Below are 22,833 nucleotides of genomic sequence, written 5' to 3'. Positions count from 1 at the left end.
TCAGTTTGACCTCTTACTCTGAGATGTCACATAGATAACAGGCTCCATGTGGAGTCTCTAACCCACCCAGAGTTCTGACTGACCTTTGACCTGCAGCTGTATATCTCTCAGTCGCCGTTCTTCTCTCCCAGCGCTGATGGAGCAGGTGTAGCTGCCACTGTCAGTCTTTGTTGGTTTTCTCAGAGTGAGGCTGAAGTCTAAAGTGTCCAGAGCATCAGACCTCATTGATGTGCGCCCGCTGTAACGCTGGTTTTGCCCTGTAAGATCGTCTCCTCCTTCTCGTTGTAGATGGACAGATTTGGGATCAAGATCAGAGCGAGTCCACATCACTGTGAGGTCATCAGGTATAAAACCTGAGTACTGACAGGGAAGCAGGACAGATCTTTCCCCCTCATTCACCTCCACTACCACAGCCAGGGCATGCTGGGAAACTGAGGACACATAAACACAAATTATCTGCATGCAGTGGGTTTGTCTCAGAGCCCACATTTATCAGCAGGACACAGAGACCAGTTTTACAGTCAGACACTCAAATTGAATGCATTTGTTTATTAAATCTGAACATTTAATCTGTGAACACCTGACAGATTAAACTGAGTGTGTCTGTGCTCATGAACCAGCCTCAGTTTGGTGCATTTTACTGAGTTTACAGAAAATGTTGGAAAATGTGACTCTTCCTGGTCTTTGCTTTATTTTCTAAGCACTTCCTTTAAACTCTGCTGTATCTTCATCTTTGTTAAATGTTTTGGAGGACCTGAAGGTTTTCTGCTCCCTCTGAAGAGTTCACTGTGACAGTCTGCCATCACGATGAGCTGTACTGAAACCTCATGTTCCCTTTGAACTGAACGTACTCTCATGATCCATCTCTCTGAGACAGACCACCAACTGGCAGAATGAGTCACATGAACACAGCCAACATGTTTTTCATCACAAAAACAAAAAACTGCAGCTAACACAAACCATTTAAACTGGTGATAAATGAACTTAAAACCCAGAATGAAGCGTCTCAGTAAGGTGTTGGGATGCTGTGAGCCTCCAGATCAGCTTCACTGCTGCTCAGCATTGTTTCTGTGAGGAGGGATGAGCACTGTTCTTCTGAAATATTCTCTTATTCACAGACAGATTTACTAAGAGGCGAAGGCTAAAAGGCTGCAACTGCAAAACTATCCCACCAGGAGCAGAAAGGTCTGTCAGTTATTTTATTTTAGTGTTTTGATTCTGTTAATGCTTCCCCAGTATGTACTGTTCCCTTTAAAGCAGAGTACTGTGTGTGCTGTCAGGTGACTCCACACTGTCCAGTCTCTTTGTGTGCTCCAAAAATCCTGTTTTGCTCAGGATAATTCTTCACTGAGAGACGTGACCCGGTCATATCTGTATTGCAACCATAATTAAAGCGGTTCCAGTTCTCCAAATAAAAAGTGTCACAGCCATCTCATGTAATTGGGAGCGGGGCCTGGGTCTCTACAGTTTAGGTTACTCACGATATTACCTGCTCAGAACCCAAAATATGAACTATGTACATAAACCACAAGACAAGGATTTCATCTGAAATGCATCAGTTTGACTTTATTTCAGGACAAAATAAAGGAAATAAGTTAATTCAATTGGGTTTAGTGTTATTTTAATATGTACCACTGATGAAGTGGTATTCATTACTGTTCATTCACTACAATTTCTAATACCAAATAAAACTAGATAATTAAACACTATGGTGGGCCCACACTCACTCTCACCCATGCACACCTTAATTGCAACAGTCTCTAATGATCTGAAAATAAAACCCTGGTTGCCTGCTTGGATCATGACAGACACATGCGCTGTGGCCTAAAACCAAATGGCCACTTCATTTGTAAACACACAATAAAATAAAAGGCACATGGAAATATCAGTACTCACGGCTTAAGATAGTTCAAAGAGACAGGCAGGAGAAAAGGGATCAAGAAATGCACTTAAATACCCAGGATCCTGATCTCCAAAGATGGAAAACAGTTTAATTTTGAGCATATTTTGGTAAAACTATAGGTGGCAAAAGTACACACATTCTGTAGTTAAGTAGAAGTACAAATACTACTGTTAAAAAATACTGTATTTTTTGGATTATAAGGCGAACTGTCGATGAAGGGGTCTGTTTTCATACATAAGGCGGACTGGATTATAAGGTGCATTAAGGAAAACAAAACAGTCAGATAAGTCAAACTTTACTCAACTCATTCTTCTTGCTTCCTCCACTTCTGCACCATTACCTCTATTCCCATGTTGTTGCAGTATATGAATGACTAACCTCGTATTGTGGAAGGATTATCTCAGTTGTTCTCCTGACTGAAGTTTGGTCTGTTTACAGCATCCTGCCATGCGATTGCATTTGTCTCTAACAATCAGGAATCCTTACGTTAACTTTTATCAAGTGGAAAAAAGTTAGCGTTCATCCTCCAGGTTTCCAGCTTTGTACCTTACCAAAATCGTGCTAAAACATTTTTTGACAGATTTTTCAGCACCATATGCGACAAAAAATCGGTTTGAGGTCAGTAAGCACTACCAGAATTCATACATAAGGTGCACCAGATTATATGGCGCACTATCAATTTTGGAGAAAATTAAAGGATTTTAAGTGTGCCTTGTAGTGTTGAATATAATTTGACTTCAACAAATTTATATTTTGCCAAGATTGACATCTTTGTTTGTTTCATTAGCTTAGCTGGAGTGAACCCATGAAAATAATTTAATTTTATTTATTTGAACTTAATTTGTGGTGTAGGTAATTTGATTGTGCTTTTCTGTTAATAAATGAATGAGTCATTTGTGTGTTTTGACACTGAGTGATAAATCAAGTGAAATTGCTACAGATCCATGAAAGTAAAGCTAGTTTGACACTGAAGTTTTTTTGTTTCTTTACAGGGAGTGCAGAATTATTAGGCAAGTTGTATTTTTGAGGAATAATGTTATTATTGAACAACAACCATGTTCTCAATGAACCCAAAAAACTCATTAATATCAAAGCTGAATGTTTTTGGAAGTAGTTTTTAGTTTGTTTTTAGTTTTAGCTATTTTAGGGGGATATCTGTGTGTGCAGGTGACTATTACTGTGCATAATTATTAGGCAACTTAACAAAAACAAATATATACCCATTTCAATTATTTCTTTTTACCAGTGAAACCAATATAACATCTCCACATTCACAAATATACATTTCTGACATTCAAAAACAAGACAAAAACAAATCAGCGACCAATATAGCCACCTTTCTTTGCAAGGACACTCAAAAGCCTGCCATCCATGGATTCTGTCAGTGTTTTGATCTGTTCACCATCAACATTGCGTGCAGCAGCAACCACAGCCTCCCAGACACTGTTCAGAGAGGTGTACTGTTTTCCCTCCTTGTAAATCTCACATTTGATGATGGACCACAGGTTCTCAATGGGGTTCAGATCAGGTGAACAAGGTGGCCATGTCATTAGTTTTTCTTCTTTTATACCCTTTCTTGCCAGCCACGCTGTGGAGTACTTGGACGCGTGTGATGGAGCATTGTCCTGCATGAAAATCATGTTTTTCTTGAAGGATGCAGACTTCTTCCTGTACCACTGCTTGAAGAAGGTGTCTTCCAGAAACTGGCAGTAGGACTGGGAGTTGAGCTTGACTCCATCCTCAACCCGAAAAGGCCCCACAAGCTCATCTTTGATGATACCAGCCCAAACCAGTACTCCACCTCCACCTTGCTGGCGTCTGAGTCGGACTGGAGCTCTCTGCCCTTTACCAATCCAGCCACGGGCCCATCCATCTGGCCCATCAAGACTCACTCTCATTTCATCAGTCCATAAAACCTTAGAAAAATCAGTCTTGAGATATTTCTTGGCCCAGTCTTGACGTTTCAGCTTGTGTGTCTTGTTCAGTGGTGGTCGTCTTTCAGCCTTTCTTACCTTGGCCATGTCTCTGAGTATTGCACACCTTGTGCTTTTGGGCACTCCAGTGATGTTGCAGCTCTGAAATATGGCCAAACTGGTGGCAAGTGGCATCTTGGCAGCTGCACGCTTGACTTTTCTCAGTTCATGGGCAGTTATTTTGCGCCTTGGTTTTTCCACACGCTTCTTGCGACCCTGTTGACTATTTTGAATGAAACGCTTGATTGTTCGATGATCACGCTTCAGAAGCTTTGCAATTTTGAGACTGCTGCATCCCTCTGCAAGATATCTCACTATTTTTGACTTTTCTGAGCCTGTCAAGTCCTTCTTTTGACCCATTTTGCCAAAGGAAAGGATGTTGCCTAATAATTATGCACACCTGATATAGGGTGTTGATGTCATTAGACCACACCCCTTCTCATTACAGAGATGCACATCACCTAATATGCTTAATTGGTACTAGGCTTTCGAGCCTATACAGCTTGGAGTAAGACAACATGCATGAAGAGGATGATGTGGACAAAATACTCATTTGCCTAATAATTTTGCACTCCCTGTATATGGTATCACTCTTGGCTGGAAGCAGAGCTTAAACAGTGGAAAAAACACTTTTAGCCTTTTTGGCCAGGGTGAAGGGAGTATCTGCCATCAAACAAGAAGACAGCCAGATGTAGCTATGATGATGTTTCCTAGTTTACCTTACCTGCATTAATGTAATAATGTGGTTAGCCTACTCAACGTAAATTATACACGAACAACATTAATAATTCTGCACTCCCTGTAGTGCTGTCAGCATTACTCTCGTTAAAATGACATTAAAGCCATAACGTGGCAAATCTCCGTTGACGAGCCCCCGTGTGTGGGGCTGGACGGCGTCAACACATTAACAAGCTAATTGCGTGAACGCACTAGTTCCCACCAATGTAATTGAGCATTGCGTGGCACATCCGACATACTGTTTTACTTTTGTCCATGACGCGCTTACCATCAGGGTCATACTGCTTCACATGAACACCAAGATAGTTCCAAACGCCAGATCTGAATGAGGGTGGGGGAGGTTCAATTTGCCATGTTGCAACGAGTTTAGCTTCTGTCTTGCTAGCTTCCGCTGCGCTCAGTGGACATGCACTCAACAGTGCAGCCTAAGCAGAGTAGTCGAACGCAGATCCACTGTGTGCTCAACAGAGAAAGCATCGTCAGAAAAAAAGTTGATAAAATAAATAAAAAAAATTGTATTGTCCTTGAATCAATTGTATTGTCGATTCAATCGATTCAAGGTAGCAATTCCTCCTTGAATCGCTACCTTATCGTGGTGGAGGGGTTTGTGTGTTCCAGGGATCCCAGGGGCTATGTTGTCTGGGGGCTTTTGCACCCTGGTAGGGTCTCCCATGGCAAATTGGTCCTGGGTGAGGGACCAGACAAAGAGCGATTCAGAAGACCCTTGTGAAAAGAACATCGAGGGAACAGTTTACCCTGCCCGGGATAGGGATTTTTTTTTTTTTTTTGTGTCCCGTTTGGATCTTTAGCCATCAGAATTGTTGTCTTAAGGCCAAGAAAGATGCCAAGCGGATTTATTTTACCAAGTGGATCATCATGGCCTTGCCATATTGGTCCATTTGATTGACCTTTATTATAATTATGAATTTATTTTATTTTCAGTTGCTACAAACGGGACAGACATGACTGGGGGATAGGACAGGGAGAAAGAATGAAAGAAAGAGAGGGAGAGAAAGAAAACCAAAGGGGAGAAGAGACGGTGAGAAGGGGGGGAAGAAAGAAAAAAAAACAAACAAACAAAAAAAACAAAACACCTGGGTCACCTGTATGGAGAAAAAAAACACAAGAGAAAGCAAACAACAAAGAGCAACATAATAAAAAAAAAAGCACCATCACAATAAACTAGCTAGCAGTAGATATCAGTAGATACTAAATGATAAACGATATTGTGCAGCACGCAAGATAGACAGCGCACAATGTGCTTTGAGGCAGCAGCCAAGAAAGCTGTAGTCCGGGCCTGTGAATACCCATGTGTACACCTGTGTGCATACCTGTGTGGATCAGCATGCTTGCATTCCAAAGGTTTCTCCATGTAACGATCTGCTAGGGAGTGTGGGGAGCCACAGCCCCGTCCTCCAGGGTATGAAGCAGGTATGGAGGAGATCAAAACTCCAGACATCCAGAGGCCCCCAGAACACAAGAGACCAAGGAAGACCAACAGAGGGGCAGCCGCGCCACTGTCCCAGTAAGAGCTGAGGAGAGTCCCAGATGAGGGCTCACTCAGCAGCCGCGGAGCAGAAGCCAGGGGGAGTTGCAGTGACGCACCCGTGAGCTCCGCCGGCAGCCAGCTGTGCCTGAGTGACCGAGCCCCAGGCCGAGAGGCCGGGGGCACCCCACCTCCGAAGTGGCCCGAGCGAGCCCCAGGCCCCGATAAGCGGCCGCCAAGGAGTGAGCCAGTGTGTACCCGGACGCCCACCCCCTGACACAAAGAACCACCAACGCACCGACACCTGAGGGAGTCCGCCACTGGCAGGGGAAGTGGTGGTGGGTGGAGATAGGCCTCCAAACCTTGGAGGGCCTGAGATGTCCCCAGAGAGGTGGCGTCTGATACCCAACCTGACATATAGACACAGACATACAGGCACACACAGATACAAACATCCATTCCCACCCTCATGCTCTCATATGCACTTACTCCACACTCAACCAACGTGGAGACAGACATAAAGAGACGCTGTACACACGATCACACTCCCCAAGCGTACTCTACGAACCGGGTCTAGGTACCCTTGCCCCTGGAGGGGGGAACTGCACCCAGACCCAGGTGGTGTTACCCTTTTCCCTGCGGTGGGGAGAGGCAGACCGCCCCGACTCCTCAGCAGCAGGGAGGCCCCACACTCCAGACCGCAGTCGGACGGCCAACTCCTCCTCCTAGCCCCCCCGCTCCAGCAGGCCGCAGAGAATGGGGGTGAGAGAAGACTCCAAACCTCCCTCCACCCGCTCATTGTAGTGTTGATGCATGTGTGTTCTAAGGTGCAATTAAAACCAAGGAGGGCATGGAGCTACCTGCCAGAGAGCAGCAGGTAAGCGCATAGTCCCTCCTGCTAGCCCTCAATGTCTACGTGTATTTAAAATTGAGAGGTGGGCAACGACGCCAGGGGTGAGGTGTACACCCTGATGGTAATTTGGACTCCGTGTATCGTGCCCCCCCCCCCCCCCCAAGATCCTATATGTATGTGTAATGAGAGTGTGAGTAATGTGAATGTCTAAGTTGTGGGATAAAATTGAGGCAGAGGCAGCCAGAAGGGGACGGGGACGGGGGGGGGGTAGCCTCCTCTGCACCCTGGTGACATACCCCTACTCCAAGGCCCTGCATGTGTGGGTGGTTGTGGTGGAGCAGGAAAAGGGAGGTAGCTGGAGATGGGGAGGGAAGGAAGGGAGGGGCCCGGGATAGGGTTACCGGGGCCCCGCCCTGGAGCAAGGCCCGGGGAAGGTGCCCGAGGGCGAGCGTCTGGTGGCCGAGATGAAATATTATTTTAAATTCATAATCTATGTTACTATTCATAATCCTTATTATTACTGTTGCATCATTTTTGATTTATCATTATTGTCATTTCATTGACACATTTATTGAAAGTGGTGAGGTTATATTAAAGTCTGTATTTCAGGTTTTAGCCTAAGCACATGATAATCTTTCATTGCAGGTGCAACTGTAATCATGTTATACACATATTGCATAATTAAAGGGTTGAAGCTCGGTCAAGTTAATTAATGGTTTGAAGCTACGGGCAGCGCGATGTCTGGCCGATCAATGGAGCAAAGTTCAGCTATTGAAAGGTTGCCTACATGTTTACAGTATAATTTACTACATATTGCCTGTGTGCATTCAGCAGCCTCCTGCATTGGAGTTTGCCTGGTAACAGATGACTCAAACGGAGTCAGGAGGTATGCTTCTAAAATGTCTTTGTTTGTTGAGGGAGGTCATGTACTGAGGTTAAAATACAGACATAAGTCTGCCTGCACACAGACTTGTTTTGCTTGTAAACGGTATGCTCATGTTCTGTTCTGAAGTGCAGAGAGTAGAATAACAGGAAGCATCTGGAGGAACAGAGGAAGTAGCGGTTCCTTTTTAGAATATGTCCTCGCTGGAGTTACTGGTCATCATAAGTATAAATATCACACCCACCTATTGTCAGGCGGGAGATGGAGCCTGATGTTTTGCAGAGCCCATCTTCACCACATACAGTATATGTGCTTTAATAAAATCGTTTGTGTTGACCCACTATGGATTTTCAGTCGTATGTCTCTTCCTCAAAAATTCGAACAGCGACAGAGACCAGACAAAGAGCGATTCAGAGGACCCTTATTAAAAGAACATCGAGGGAACAGTTTACCCTGCCCGGGATAGGGTTACCGGGGCCCCGCCCTGGAGCCAGGTCCGGGGAGGGTGCCCGAGGGCGAGCGTCTGGTGGCTGGGCCTTAGTCCACGGGGCCCAGAAGGGCACAGCCCAAAGAGGAGACATGAGCCCATCCTCCCGCAGGCCCACCACCCGCAGGAGGCGCCATAGGGGTCGGGTGCATTGTGTGCCGGGTGGCAGCCAGGAGCGGAGGCCCTGGCGGACTGACCCCCGGCTGCCAAGACTGGCAATAGGGACATGGAATGTGGGGAAGGATCCTGACTTAGTGGCGTGGAGAGGCCATGGAGAAAGACTTCCGGACTGCCTCGAAGAGATTCTGGCAAACCGTCAGGCCTCTCAGGAGGGGAAAGCGGTGCACTACCTGCACTGTGTATAGTGCTGGCGGAGCGCTACTGACGTCGACTGAGAAAATTGTCAGGCGGTGGAAGAAATACTTCGAGGACCTCCTTAATTCCACTGACACGTCTTCCGAGGAGGAAGCAGAGTCCGGGGGCGAGGTCACTGAGACAGTTAAACAACTCCTTGGTGGCAGAGGCCCTGGTGTTGATGATGTCCGCCCCGAGTTCCTGAATGCTCTGGACGTTGTAGGGCTGTCCTGGTTGACACGCCTCTGCAATGTTGTGTGGAGATCAGGGGCAGTACCCGTGGACTGGCAGACCGGGGTGGTGGTCCCCATCTTTAAGAAGGGGGACCGGAGGGTGTGTTCCAACTACAGGGGGATCACACTCCTCAGCCTCCCTGGGAAAGTCTACGCCAGGGTGCTGGAAAGGAGAGTTCGTCCGCTAGTCAAACCTCGGATACAGGAGGAACAATGCGGTTTTCGTCCTGGTTGTGGAACACTGGACCAGCTCTTTATCCTCTCAAGGATACTTGACGGTGCATGGGAGTTTGCCCAACCAGTTCGCATTGCCGGCAATAAGTCGGACTTGTTCCTGGTGGGTGATGGGCTCCGCCAGGGATGCCTTTTGTCTCCGGTTCTGTTCATAAATTTTATGGACAGGATTTCTAGGCGCAGCCAAGTGGCGGAGGGCTTTCGCTTTGGTGGCCTCAGAATCTCATCTCTGATTTTTGCGGATGATGTGGTTCTGTTGGCTTCATCGGGTGAAGGCCTCCAGCTCGCACTGGAACGGTTCGCAGCCGAGTGTGACACAGCGGGAATGAGGATCAGCACCTCCAAATCTGAGGCCATGGTTCTCAGCCGGAAAAGGGTGGAGTGCCCACTCCGGGTCGGGGATGAGTTCCTGCCCCAAGTGGAGGAGTTCAAGTATCTCGGGGTCTTGTTCTCGGGGAGAAGGGAGCCGGAGACCGACAGACGGATTGGGGCTGCAGCTGCAGTAATGCAGACGCAGGTGTTCCATGCCTGGAACACCTGCGTGAGGTGTTCCAGGCATGTGAGGTGTTCACATGCCTTCTGTGGACGAGCTACTTTCTATTTTAAATTCCCTGAATTTAAAATACTCTCTAGACCCAGTCTAGACCCAGTTGGGGAGCTACCCAGAGCTCTAATCCCACACCTGTTCGCGCGATCTGAACCCTTATCGAAAGGGGAGCTACCAGTCCTTCTGTGGACGAGCTACTTTCTATTTTAAATTCCCTGAATTTAAAATACTCTCTAGACCCAGTCTAGACCCAGTTGGGGAGCTACCCAGAGCTCTAATCCCACACCTGTTCGCGCGATCTGAACCCTTATCGTAAGGGGAGCTACCAGTCCTTCTGTGGACGAGCTACTTTCTATTTTAAATTCCCTGAATTTAAAATACTCTCTAGACCCAGTCTAGACCCAGCTGGGGAGCTACCCAGAGCTCTAAACCCACTTAACAAACAAACAAACAAACAAACAAACAAACAAACAAAACAGTATATAAAATCAAAACAGATAAAATCAGAACAGTAGATAAAATCAGTAGTTAATGTAAGTTTTGAAATATAAGCTTAACAAACAAACAAAACAGTATATAAAATCAAAACAGATAAAATCAGAAATAGATAAGATCAGTAGTTAGTGTAAGTTTTGAAATTTAAGCTTAAAAGTGTGGATTTGGTGCTTTATTCAAATGCAGCTGAGAATAGGTGAGTCTTCAACCTGGATTTAAATAAACTGAGTGTTTCAGCTGATCTGAGGCTTTCTGGGAGTTTGTTCCAGATATAAGGAGCATAAAAGCTGAATGCAGCTTCTCCGTGTCTGGTTCTGACTCTGGGAACTGATAAAAGACCGGATCCAGATGACCTGAGGGATCTGGAAGGTTCATACTGGGTCAGGAGGACACTGATGTATTTTGGTCCTAAACCATTCAGAGCTTTATAGGCCAGCATCAGAACTTTAAAGTCTATCCTCTGACGGACAGGCAGCCAGTGTAAAGACCTCAGAGCTGGACTGATGTGGTCCACTTTTTTGGTCTTAGTGAGGACTCGAGCAGCAGAGTTCTGAATGAGCTGTAGTTGTCTGACTGATTTTTTAGGTAGACCTGTAAAGATGCTGTTACAGTAATCAAGCCTACTAAAGATGAATGCATGGACTAGTTTTTCCAGGTCCTGTTGAGACATCAGATCTTTTATCCTTGAAATATTCTTGAGGTGATAGTAAGCTGACTTTGTTATTGTCTTAATGTGTTTTTCTAAGTTTAGGTCTGCATCCATCACTACACCCAAATTTCTCGCCTGGTTTGTGGTTTTTAGATGTATAGATTGAAGTTCTCTGGTGACCTGTAATCGTTTTTCTTTGGCGCCAAAGACTATTACTTCAGTTTTGTTTTTGTTTAGTTGGAGAAAATTGTGGCACAACCAGTCATTAATTTCCTCAATGCATTTACCAAGAGCCTGTACAGGGCCTCGGTCTCCTGGTGACATTGTGATATATATTTGTGTGTCATCTGCATAGCTGTGGTAGTTTATTTTGTTGTTCTTTATAATCTGTGCCAGTGGGAGCATGTAAATGTTAAACAGAGGGGGTCCCAAGATGGAACCTTGGGGAACTCCACATGTGATACTTGTCTGCTCGGATGTGAAGTTACCTATTGATACAAAGTATTTCCTGTTTTCTAAGTATGTTTTGAACCAGTTTAGTACAGTTCCTGAAAGACCTGCCCAGTTCTCCAGTCGTTTGAGTAATATGTTGTGGTCAACTGTATCAAATGCTGCACTGAGATCCAGTAAAACTAGGACTGACATTTTTCCACTGTCTGTGTTCAGACATATGTCATTAAACACTTTTGTCAGAGCGGTTTCAGTGCTGTGGTTCTGTCTAAAACCTGACTGGAAGGCATCGTAGCAGTTATTCTGTTTTAAGAAGTAATTGAGCTGTTGAGAAACTGCTTTTTCAATGATCTTACTTAAAAATGGGAGATTTGAGATCGGCCTGTAGTTTTTCATTTGTCTCTTGTCAAGATTGTCCTTTTTCAGTATAGGTTTGATTACAGCAGTTTTTAGTGGTTCTGGAAACACACCTGACATTAAGGAAAAGTTGACGATCTGTAACAGGTCTGACTCTAAAGTCTTTGAGACCTTTTTGAAAAAACTTGTTGGCAGGACATCTAAACAGCAAGAGGAGGAGTTCAGTTGACCTAAGATGTCCTCCAGGTCTTTGCTGTTAATCGGGTGAAACTGTTTGATGGTGTTTAAACAGTTTTTCGGTGGACACAGTACATATCCTGGATCTGCTGTTGATGTACTAACTGCTTGTCTAATCTTTTGGATTTTGTCTGTGAAGAATTTGGCAAAGTCATTGCAGGCCATGGTTGAATGAAGTTCAGCTGCCACTGGCACAGGAGGGTTTGTTAGCCTGTCAACTGTAGAAAATAAGACCCGAGCATTATGGCTGTTTTTAGTGATGATGTCAGAGAAGTAGGACCTTCTTGCACTCCTCAGTTGTAAATTATAATTGTGAAGTTTCTCTTTATAGATGTCATAATGAACCTGGAGGTTTGTTTTTCTCCATCTGCGCTCAGCTTTCCTGCACTCTCTTTTTTCATTTTTCACTAGTGTGGAGTTTCTCCATGGAGACTTTTTCCTTCCAGAGATAACCTTCACCTTAATGGGGGCAATAGTATCCATTACATTTAACATTTTTGCATTAAAGCTATTGACGAGCTCATTGACTGAACCTTTGGACAGGTCAGGTGTTAATGGGAAGACCTGGTTAAAGATCTCACTACTGTTTTCAGTTATACACCGTTTTGTGATCACTGCTGTTGATATATTTGTGTGGGCTGAGATTTTACTTTCAAAGAAAACACAGTAATGATCAGATAAGCCCACATCAGACACAGTAATGTTTGAAATGCTCAGGCTCTTGGAGATCAGTAGGTCGAGAGTGTGTCCTCTATTATGTGTGGCCTCTGTTACATGCTGAGTCAGCCCAAAGTTGCCCAGAGTGTTACTCAGGTCTTTAGTCCCTTTGTCCTGAGGGTTGTCCACATGGATGTTAAAATCCCCAACAATAATTACACAGTCGAAATCAACACAGATCACAGACAGCAGTTCACTGAGGTCATTAAAAAAGTCTGTGCAGTATTTGGGAGGCCTGTAAACATTAAGAAACACAACTTTGGATGGGGCCTTCAGCTGTAAAGCCACATATTCAAAAGACTGAAAACTTCCAGGAGATAGCTGCTTACATTGAAATGATTCATTAAATAAGACAGCAACCCCTCCTCCTCTCCTGCTCACCCTGGCCTCACTGATAAAACTGTAGTTAGGAGGGGTCGTCTCGATGAGAACAGCTCCACTGTTATTTTGGTCCAACCAAGTTTCAGTTAAAAACATAAAATCAAGGCTGTGCTCAGTGATTAAATCATTAATTAAAAATGTTTTCCCAGCTAAAGATCTAACGTTTAATAAAGCCAACTTAAGTGTTTTAGAGGTATTACTTGTCCCCTCGTGTTTGGGAGCAGTCTGTGGCACACAAGGTATGTTTACTATATTTAAAGATCTTTCAGAGTGCAGCTCTCTGTGTTTTGACCAGGCCACATGTCTCCTTCTGTCACCTAAAAGTACAGAAATTTTAAAACCTTATAGTAAACAGGGTCCCAGCTTCTCCTGGGAAAAGTCACCACTGCCATAATCCTCGCAGCCCGGACCCTCCACACATCACACATCAGACTGCGGAGACAAAGCATGAAGGTGGTAAGGAGGAACTAAGGGGGGCGAGGCTGGGCAATGTGACTTCGATTGCTCTGTTGAGGGTGGGGCTCGGTGGCGAACCTTTGGCTGCTTTGGTGGGGGGTTTATGGGGGACAAAGAGGGATTGGGCCGGGGGGTAGATCTGAGCCCAGCATTGACCCGCTCCATCATCTCTTCAATGAATTTCAGGTGTGGGGAGGCGGGAGAAAGGGAGGGAGAGGAGGGTGATGGGGGTGATGGCCTGTCAGGGGTTTGGGGGACTGGGGAAGATCCTGGTCCTGGTCGTTGGTGTTGTTGAGAGAGTTGGAGGCAAATAGGGACCCCTCTTCTTGCCTCTTCTTGCCTCAGATGTCTCTCCTTTCTGAGGCTCTTCCCGGGTGGGGGCAGATGGAGCTCCTCCTCAAGGTTTCTGCTGGGCTTTGTCTGTTCTTGGAGTACTGTTTGTTCCTCTTTATGAGATAACTCCTTGTTTATCTCAGCCTTGGCTCCAAGCACAGATGGATGACATATGGAATAAAACAAGTTGGAGGTGAACAGTTTCACCCCTGACTTGTTAAAATTAAATCCATTTGCTTTAAACAGATGCCTGCGTTCCCAAAAAATATTAAAGTTGTTGATAAAATGCACTGAGTGGTCAGCACATGCTGATATAAGCCATTTATTCAGTGTAAACAGCCTGCTGAATCTCTCGTCTCCTCCTCTGACCGGCGGTACAGGCCCACTGATGAATACAGCTGCATTCAGAGAGTTTACAGTGTTTAATAATCCAATAAAGTCCCGTTTCAGAACCTCCGATTGTTGTTTGGACACATCGTTTGACCCTGTATGCAGGACAATGTTTGTCACAGTTGGATATTCATCTGCAATTTGAAGAATTCTCTCCTTCAGGATGTTGACCATATCGTTAGGAAAGCAGAGGACTTTAGTGTTCTTACCGCACATGCTTTGTACATCCTTTACGGCAGAGTCACCCACAATCAGCGTTTCAGGCCTAGCCTTTAGCTTTCCCCGTGGATTTTCAGGCCTTACTTCGCTACTTTTAGATGGATGGTTGTCCGATATAGATCCAGGGTCCTTTGATAGTGGAGCAAATCTGTTCTGCAGTTTCACATTCAGTTGTTTTGAAGGTTTGTTGTTAACCTTCCTATTCACGGTTCTCCAGTCCTGTTTCCTCTCGTGTACAGGGGTAGAAGAGCTTCTCTGTCTCGTAGGAAGTGAAGGCCAGTCGGTTTCAGAGATTTCAGCTCGCTGTGCCCTGCCTGTGGTACGTCCTCCCCCTTCCAGGAGACATGATTTATGTCTTGGTTTTGGACCAAGACAGTCCAAGGGGGGATTATCGCTTGAGGATTTATAAAAGTGCACAAAGTCTACTTTCTTGGTCATGTTATCTGTGCTCCTTAGCTGTGTGCTAGCTTGCTCATAGCCATTGTTTTGAGTCAAAGGCAAGGTTGTTTCATTTCCACACAGTCCATTTACCTCCACGTTTACTTCTAAGCAATGAATTTTTGTCTCCAGTGCTGCAATCTTCTGCAGGAGGCTGTGGTAGTCATCTGTGGAGAGGGAAGGCATCTTGTTGCTAGTTAGCCTAGCGGTTAGCACCTTTCTAGGCTATCGAGGCTGCTCGGTGCCCAGACGCTGTAATCAGGCTTCAGCTGTGTCTAGGCCACAGACACACGGAGCGCTGAGGATAAGGTAACTATAAAAATGTTGCTGTTTCTGTTAAGAACACTTTAGTCCTAATGATCTATAAGTGTCCAGAAGCTATCGCAGGTAAGCTCATATGGAAAAAAGGGAAAAAATCAGCATAAAAATCGGTAAAAATCAATAAAAGAAGCAAAGCATTTAGAGAGCAAAGAGATGAAGCGTCCACACTCACAAAGGGGGAGGAGCCCCCTTTATTCAGTAGCTATACCTGGATTATAGCCACTCTTTAGTCATAATTACCTCATCTCTGATAACAAGTGGAATAATAAATTCTTAATTTCCAAAGAATATTGCTTCCTCCTTAAAGAGAAGTTATACTGTTCAAAGATTCTTCTGTCAGGATTGTAAAAAAAAAAAAAAGATGTGATTATTTACAATTCCCTGCTCCACCAAAGGCTAAGCAAATCATATAAGAATAATGTATCCATATGGAAGTAATAGCTGAGATTAAAGCTTAAAAACTCAAATGACTGCACATTCTGTGAAGCTGGGAATAAAACAGCCAGTTTTTAAATGGCAGTTTAAACTTGTTCAATGCCACAACAACAAATCCTCACCTTTAGTAGTGCCATGCATCGCTTGCAAGACAGCAACGCCTCCTTCTTTTAAAAGTCAGCCATAATCCTCAAATCTGAGATTTTACATGCTATAGTGTTTTCTCAGTGCTTATTTTTCAATTTCCAGATTTTTGTGTAGGAATACAAGCTGGTTGACAGAGTCAGGACACTTCTCTGTGCATTTACTATGTCTCCTGCAGAGGGGAATGAAATTCATTCATTCATTTATTTACTTACATTTTTTCTTCTTTATCACAGCCACCACAGTTTCCAGCAGTCTGGAACAGGCCTCACTGGTCTCTGCTTCAGACAAGAAGGGCAGGTCCTTAAACCGAGGATCAACAGTTGATGCCACTGTTTTGAGTCTACTGTGTGGGAGGTGATCTGTGATGATCACGGAGAGGACATCGACAGCCTGGTGACATGCAATACGCACTATATTAACTTTTGTGTGGATAACACCCCACCCTCCAGGACTGTGTGGTGTTTCTCCAACAACAAACCTTGGATTACCCCAGAAATTAAAGCTGTCCTCAAGCAGAAGAGGAGGGCCTTCAAATCTAGAGACAAGAAGGAGCTGAAAAGGGTGCAGAGAGAGTTGAGGGGACTGATAAGGAATGGGAAGGATAGCTACAGGCAAAAGATGGAGAACCAGCTTCAACAAAACAACGTTTGCGAAGTCTGGAGAGGCCTTAGAACCATCTTGGGCCACAAAGAACTCTCTGCCTGGGAGGGATGTGAGGTGGGCAAATGAACTGAATCATTTCTTTAATAGGTTTGATTCAGCCATGAGGCAGTCTTCAACATCAGCTGCAAACTCACCCACCCCTACTGCTGCACAGTAGGGTCTGACACCTCAGACACTTCACACCTCCTCTATTCACCCTGCTCACTCCCCCCACCCCCAACAACAGCATCCAATACACACTCAACACAAGGCTCCAGCCTGTCTCTCTCAACCACCCAGGGTAGGAGGGAACTGAGGAGGATTAAAGCCAGGAAAGTTGCAGGTCCAGATGGCATCAGCTCAAGGGTCGTCAGGTCCTGCGCAGACCAACTGTGTAGGGTGATGGAGCACCTCTTCAACCTGAGCCTGAGGCTGGGGAGAGTCCCACAGCTCTGGAAAACCTCCTGTGTTGTACCAGTGCTCACCACTGTGAGAATCATGTTCTTTGATTTCTCCAGTGCCTTCAACACCATTCTTCCCACTGCCCTGAAGGACAAGCTGGAGAACTCAGGAGTGGACCATCACCTCACTACCTGGATTTTGGACTACCTCACCGACCGACCACAGTATGTGAGAACTCAGGGCTGTGTGTCGGACAGGGTCGTCTGCAGTATGGGGGCCCCACAGGGAACGGTTCTGGCACCGTTCCACTTCACCATCTACACTGCAGACTTCTCCCACAACTCCACCCGGTGCTTCCTGCAGAAGTTCTCTGACGACTCTGCAATAGTCGGCCTCATCACTGATGGGGATGACAAGGAGTACAGAGAACTGACACAACGCTTTGTGGACTGGTGCCAGCAGAACCACCTCCAGATCAATGCCAGTAAATCCAAGGAGCTGGTGGTAGACTTCCGCAGGCACAAACATCCTCCACTGCAACCACCGAACATCCAAGGTATGGACATTGAGGCTGTGGACAGCTACAGGTACCTTGGTGTTCATCTAAACAATAAACTGGACTGGACTCATAACTCAGACGCCCTCTACAGGAAAGGGCAGAGCAGACTGCACCTGCTGTGGAGACTCTTTTGGAGTGAAGGGCCCACTCCTGAAGACCTGAAGACCCAAATTTCCCACACGTGGGACTAATTAAGGTTATCTTATCTTATCTTATGCATAGTGTCTCCCTCTCAGTTACATATCTCTTTCACAGATCTTCTGCTATGGCAGTCTTAATTTCCCTTACTGTCGGTGTATCATCAACACTTTCTTGTGCACCCATCACAAGCTTGGCATGAAGAGGAGCAATGATGGACAGGGTTGGCATGCTCTCCTCTGACATCACCAGAGTGGCGTCCTTCATAGGCTTGAGTGCCCTGACAACTTCTTCTGCACATGTGATGTCAGACTCACTTAATGTGAAAATTACTTTTTCACTCTTCCTGACTTCTGCAGAAAGCAGAGCAGCACAGATGGCTGGTTGCTGTTCTAAAAATCATTCTATCATATCATAGGAGCTGTTCAATCTTGTAATTATGTCCATGATCAATCTGTGATCTGGTAGCTGAAGGAGGCACTGTTTCTGCTTCAACTGATTGCTGGCTGTGGTGCTGCGCCTGAAAAAGGCTGTTACACGTCAGATCCTCCCGAGAAGCCGCACCATGGATTGTATTTTCAGTGCTTTCTGTGAGGCGAGATTCAGACTGTGTGCAAAACATTGTATGTGCATCATGCCTGCAAGTCTAGCAGCGACAGCCATGTTTGGTGCATTATCGGTACCAACAACAAGGTCCTTTGCGTTCAATCCCCATTCAATCACAGCGTCAGTTAGTAACGCTGCAATGTTTTCACCTGTGTTACTGTCATGCATGGCCCATGTTTGTAATACATGAGACTGAAGTTTCCATTGGTCCGTTATGTGACGTGCTGTAACAGTTACGTACAATTCAGTGGCTCTCGAACTCTAAGCATCGCATGTCAATGCAACTGTCTCCGACAAGCTGTCCAGCACTGTCACTTTGACTTCTTGGTACAACTTTGGCAAAGCGATGTCCGTGATGTGTTGTCAGGAAGGAACGGTGTAACGGGGCTCCAGCGTTTTAATCATATTACGAAATCTTTTATTCTCCACAACACTCAGAGGGCACATGTCTTTGCAAATAAAAACAAGTACTGACTGCATTATTTTTGTTGTACGAGTTGAAGTTGCTGGTAGTTTCAAAAAGTTAACTTCTTCAACACCATAACTTTGTCGTTATGGTGTCTAGACACGTGTGTTCGTAAATTTGTTGTATTACCTGAATATTTGACTCTGGTGGTGCAGATTTTATGGGTGCGTTGCTCTTGTCATAGTCTTTACTGCCTTCTTTTGTCCTAAATCCAAAATAAGTCCACATATCAGCTTTAAAAGCTGTTGGGGCCGGCTGTATCCTCTCCTCTTCAGTCATCAGTTAGCTAGCACAACTGGCCACACATCCACTGTTTTACTTCGTTGGTTTTGGCAAACTAGACGCTTCTACAGTTATCGAGAGACCTTGTTTTTCCGTCAACGTAAAGGCGGTAAAAACTGCAAACAAGTGGCCAGAGTTTGAATTGCAACATACAAAAGAAATACACAGTAAATGCATGTAATTTTTCAAATGAAAAAAAAAATCAATAACACAGATTTTGAATATCCATTCAGTATCATTACATGAAATATCACGATATTTCGATGTATTGATATTTTCTTACATCCCTACATGCTATAAGTGCGTATATAAACATAAATTTGCAGTCCGACTGAAATAGTCTCATGGGCCGTATTCCTATCCGGGGGGGTGGACGTGCCCCACCCCTGGCATAGACTCTCAAGCAACAGGCACTTTGCTCTACCTACGGTTTATTGAGGTTATAGTTAACCCTCTCAGGCTCAAATTAAGTTTTAGTTGCTATTGCACAACCAAGTCCTCCAGTGGTACTTCTGAGTAAAAAAAACTCATAAAATATGTATGTGGGGTAATCAGGTTGTTAGTTTTTAACTGTTGCAAATCTGCAACGCCTGCCTTGAGAGGGTTAATCTCAGGAAGAGTCTTCCTGAACAACTCACTCTGCAGCCCCATAAACTAACTCCACCCCCACTGACCACTCAACATTTTTCATGCAGTACAGCCAAAACATGTCTCTTAAGGTGGTGTTGGAGAGGCGGATGTTGTCCAAGATAAAGACAATGTTGGATAACACCTCCCACCCACTCCATAACATGCTGGTCAGTCACAGGAGCACGTTCAGTGAGAGACAGATTACCGAAAAGCACCACTGAACGACACAGGAAATCTTTCCTGCCTGTGGCTCCCTGTACAACGCATCCACTTAACACACTGTTTACTGCAACAGCTACACCCTTTTTGCACATGTTCTTCCTTTTTCAGCTATTTATTAATAAGTGGATTTTGTGTATATACACTGGGGCAAAAAAGTATTTAGTCAGCCACCGATTGTGCAAGTTCCCCCACCTAAAATGATGACAGAGGTCAGTAATTTGCACCAGAGGTACACTTCAACTGTGAGAGACAGAATGTGAAAAAAAAAATCCATGAATCCACATGGTAGGATTTGTAAAGAATTTATTCGTAAATCAGGGTGGAAAATAAGTATTTGGTCAATAACAAAAATACAACTCAATACTTTGTAACATAACCTTTGTTGGCAATAACAGAGGTCAAACGTTTACTATAGGTCTTTACCAGGTTTGCACACACAGTAGCTGGTATTTTGGCCCATTCCTCCATGCAGATCTTCTCGAGAGCAGTGATGTTTTGGGGCTGTCGCCGAGCAACACGGACTTTCAACTCCCGCCACAGATTTTCTATGGGGTTGAGGTCTGGAGACTGGCTAGGCCACTCCAGGACTTTCAAATGCTTCTTACGGAGCCACTCCTTTGTTGCCCGGGCGGTGTGTTTTGGATCATTGTCATGTTGGAAGACCCAGCCTCGTTTCATCTTCAAAGTTCTCACTGATGGAAGGAGGTTTTGGCTCAAAATCTCACGATACATGGCCCCATTCATTCTGTCCTTAACACAGATTAGTCGTCCTGTCCCCTTGGCAGAAAAACAGCCCCATAGCATGATGTTTCCACCCCCATGCTTCACAGTAGGTATGGTGTTCTTGGGATGCAACTCAGTATTCTTCTTCCTCCAAACACGACGAGTTGAGTTTATACCACAAAGTTCTACTTTGGTTTCATCTGACCACATGACATTCTCCCAATCCTCTGCTGTATCATCCATGTGCTCTCTGGCAAACTTCAGACGGGCCTGGACATGCACTGGCTTCAGCAGCGGAACACGTCTGGCACTGCGGGATTTGATTCCCTGCCGTTGTAGTGTGTTACTGATGGTGACCTTTGTTACTTTGGTCCCAGCTCTCTGCAGGTCATTCACCAGGTCCCCCCGTGTGGTTCTGGGATCTTTGCTCACCGTTCTCATGATCATTTTGACCCCACGGGATGAGATCTTGCGTGGAGCCCCAGATCGAGGGAGATTATCAGTGGTCTTGTATGTCTTCCATTTTCTGATGATTGCTCCCACAGTTGATTTTTTCACACCAAGCTGCTTGCCTATTGTAGATTCACTCTTCCCAGTCTGGTGCAGGTCTACAATACTTTTCCTGGTGTCCTTCGAAAGCTCTTTGGTCTTGGCCATGGCGGAGTTTGGAGTCTGACTGTTTGAGGCTGTGGACAGGTGTCTTTTATACAGATGATGAGTTCAAACAGGTGCCATTCATACAGGTAACGAGTGGGGGACAGAAAAGCTTCTTACAGAAGACGTTACAGGTCTGTGAGAGCCAGAGATTTTCCTTGTTTGAGGTGACCAAATACTTATTTTCCACCCTGATTTACGAATAAATTCTTTACAAATCCTACCATGTGAATTCATGGATTTTTTTTTCCACATTCTGTCTCTCACAGTTGAAGTGTACCTCTGGTGCAAATTACTGACCTCTGTCATCATTTTAAGTGGGGGAACTTGCACAATCGGCGGCTGACTAAATACTTTTTTGCCCCACTGTATATGCCTGTATATATTGTGCTATTCTTACTTAGTGTTTTGTCTGTCTTTGTTACTGTTTGTTTATACTGGAGCACTGTAATCAAAAATAATTTCCCCTAGGGATCAATAAAGTATTCTGATTCTGATTAAGCTGCTCTTGTTCACAATAATATGACACATCTGATTATTGTTGCTGTGTATTTGTGATCCAAAGCTCAGAGGCTTTTGTGTTTTTATTGATTCTCTTTTTGTTCTACTGACATAACACATTCAGTGCGTAGAAACTTATATCATCATACAGTATAACTGCAGGTGTGGGCGGGGTCACACTCAAAAACAGCAGAAGTTAACCAGACCAAACCCTGCAGGATTAACCTGAGTGTCCCAGTCCTGGACCGTTTGTTTAACCAGGAGGATCCAAGGCCTGATATTTGTTGCTGTATTATAAGTATTCTTGTTTTATTGTTATTGTTATTTACTTTATTGTTGTTAAATACATATCAATTCAAAATTGTTAAAAGTTAGTGTTATGTTCCTACATGTTAAAAATACTTGTAAATAAAATTCAGTTCAGTGACAATTGCTGTTTGTTTTAATCAATTTATCCATAACATAAAACTTTTAAACTAGTGCAACACATATAACTGTCATGGTGCGCTGTGTGGCAGGCAGGGATTGGACCCAAACTCACGGAGGCAGAACGTGAACTTGAAAACAGGTTTAATGCTGACCAAAGGAAAATCAAACAGAAAACCTAAACTGGAAACACATTAAAGAGAGAGAGATGAAAGAAAAGCTGATGATGAGAGCAGAGAGAGGAAGGTGTACTTACCGTGCAGGAGGATCACAAACACCACAAACATCTTCATGTTCCTGTCAAACTCAGAGACTCTTTAAAAGCCCTTCAGGACATCAGCTCACAGCAGCTTCACTTTCCTCTGCTGATCATCTACTGACACTCTCACACTGCTTCACTGTCACAGCTCAGAGTTCAGCTTCACACTTTGTTAAAGCACGTCTGTGGAATGAAGTCCGACCGGCCACAGATCACTTCTGAGGAAAGAGGAGGACGTCGGCTTTCCTCGTAGTTTCACGCCCGAGCGCTCCGGTTGGAGGCGGCTGCTGCGGCCTCACCCTGACACGCACAAAGCTCCGCCTCCAGTCCTGACCATGAAACATCCACTGTAGCTACAACGATGCAGATGTGACCCTCAGCAGCTGGATTTCCTCTCCATAGATGTGTTTCCATGCAGATCATGGACATAAAGCAGCTCCAGGATGAAGAGTGTGAAAGAACTTCTTCCACTACAGTATTCATTACAGCACTGTGGCACTCCACAAACCCTCACACTGTCTCAATCCCTGTTTCCAGTTTACTGAGAGAAGGCCTGAAGCTCAGCCAATCACAGGACAGGAAGTGATCAGCTGACACAGTGATTTGA

The 22,833-nt window shown here is 44.9% G+C and overlaps 1 protein-coding gene across 1 annotated transcript in view; it reads right to left on the bottom strand.

Annotated features, from left to right (window-relative positions):
- LOC146578317 (uncharacterized) overlaps positions 1-22,398 on the bottom strand; it is a 46,943-nt gene extending 24,545 nt beyond the window's left edge. Inside the window, exons 1-2 of the mRNA XM_085258330.1 lie at positions 22,224-22,398; positions 84-431 (exon numbers count right to left, since the gene is read on the bottom strand). Coding sequence (XP_085114456.1) covers positions 84-431; positions 22,224-22,260 — 385 coding nt within the window. The 5' untranslated portion in view covers positions 22,261-22,398. The remainder of the gene's footprint in view (positions 1-83; positions 432-22,223) is intronic.
- Positions 22,399-22,833: the final 435 nt, after the last annotated feature.

Source organism: Mchenga conophoros, linkage group LG3, assembly GCF_057382185.1.
Source record: "Mchenga conophoros isolate Kocher_MC1m ecotype Shallow Benthic linkage group LG3, M_conophoros_male_GT1.1, whole genome shotgun sequence".
NCBI lineage: Eukaryota > Metazoa > Chordata > Actinopteri > Cichliformes > Cichlidae > Mchenga > Mchenga conophoros.
This window is presented reverse-complemented; position numbering and strand designations above follow the sequence as displayed.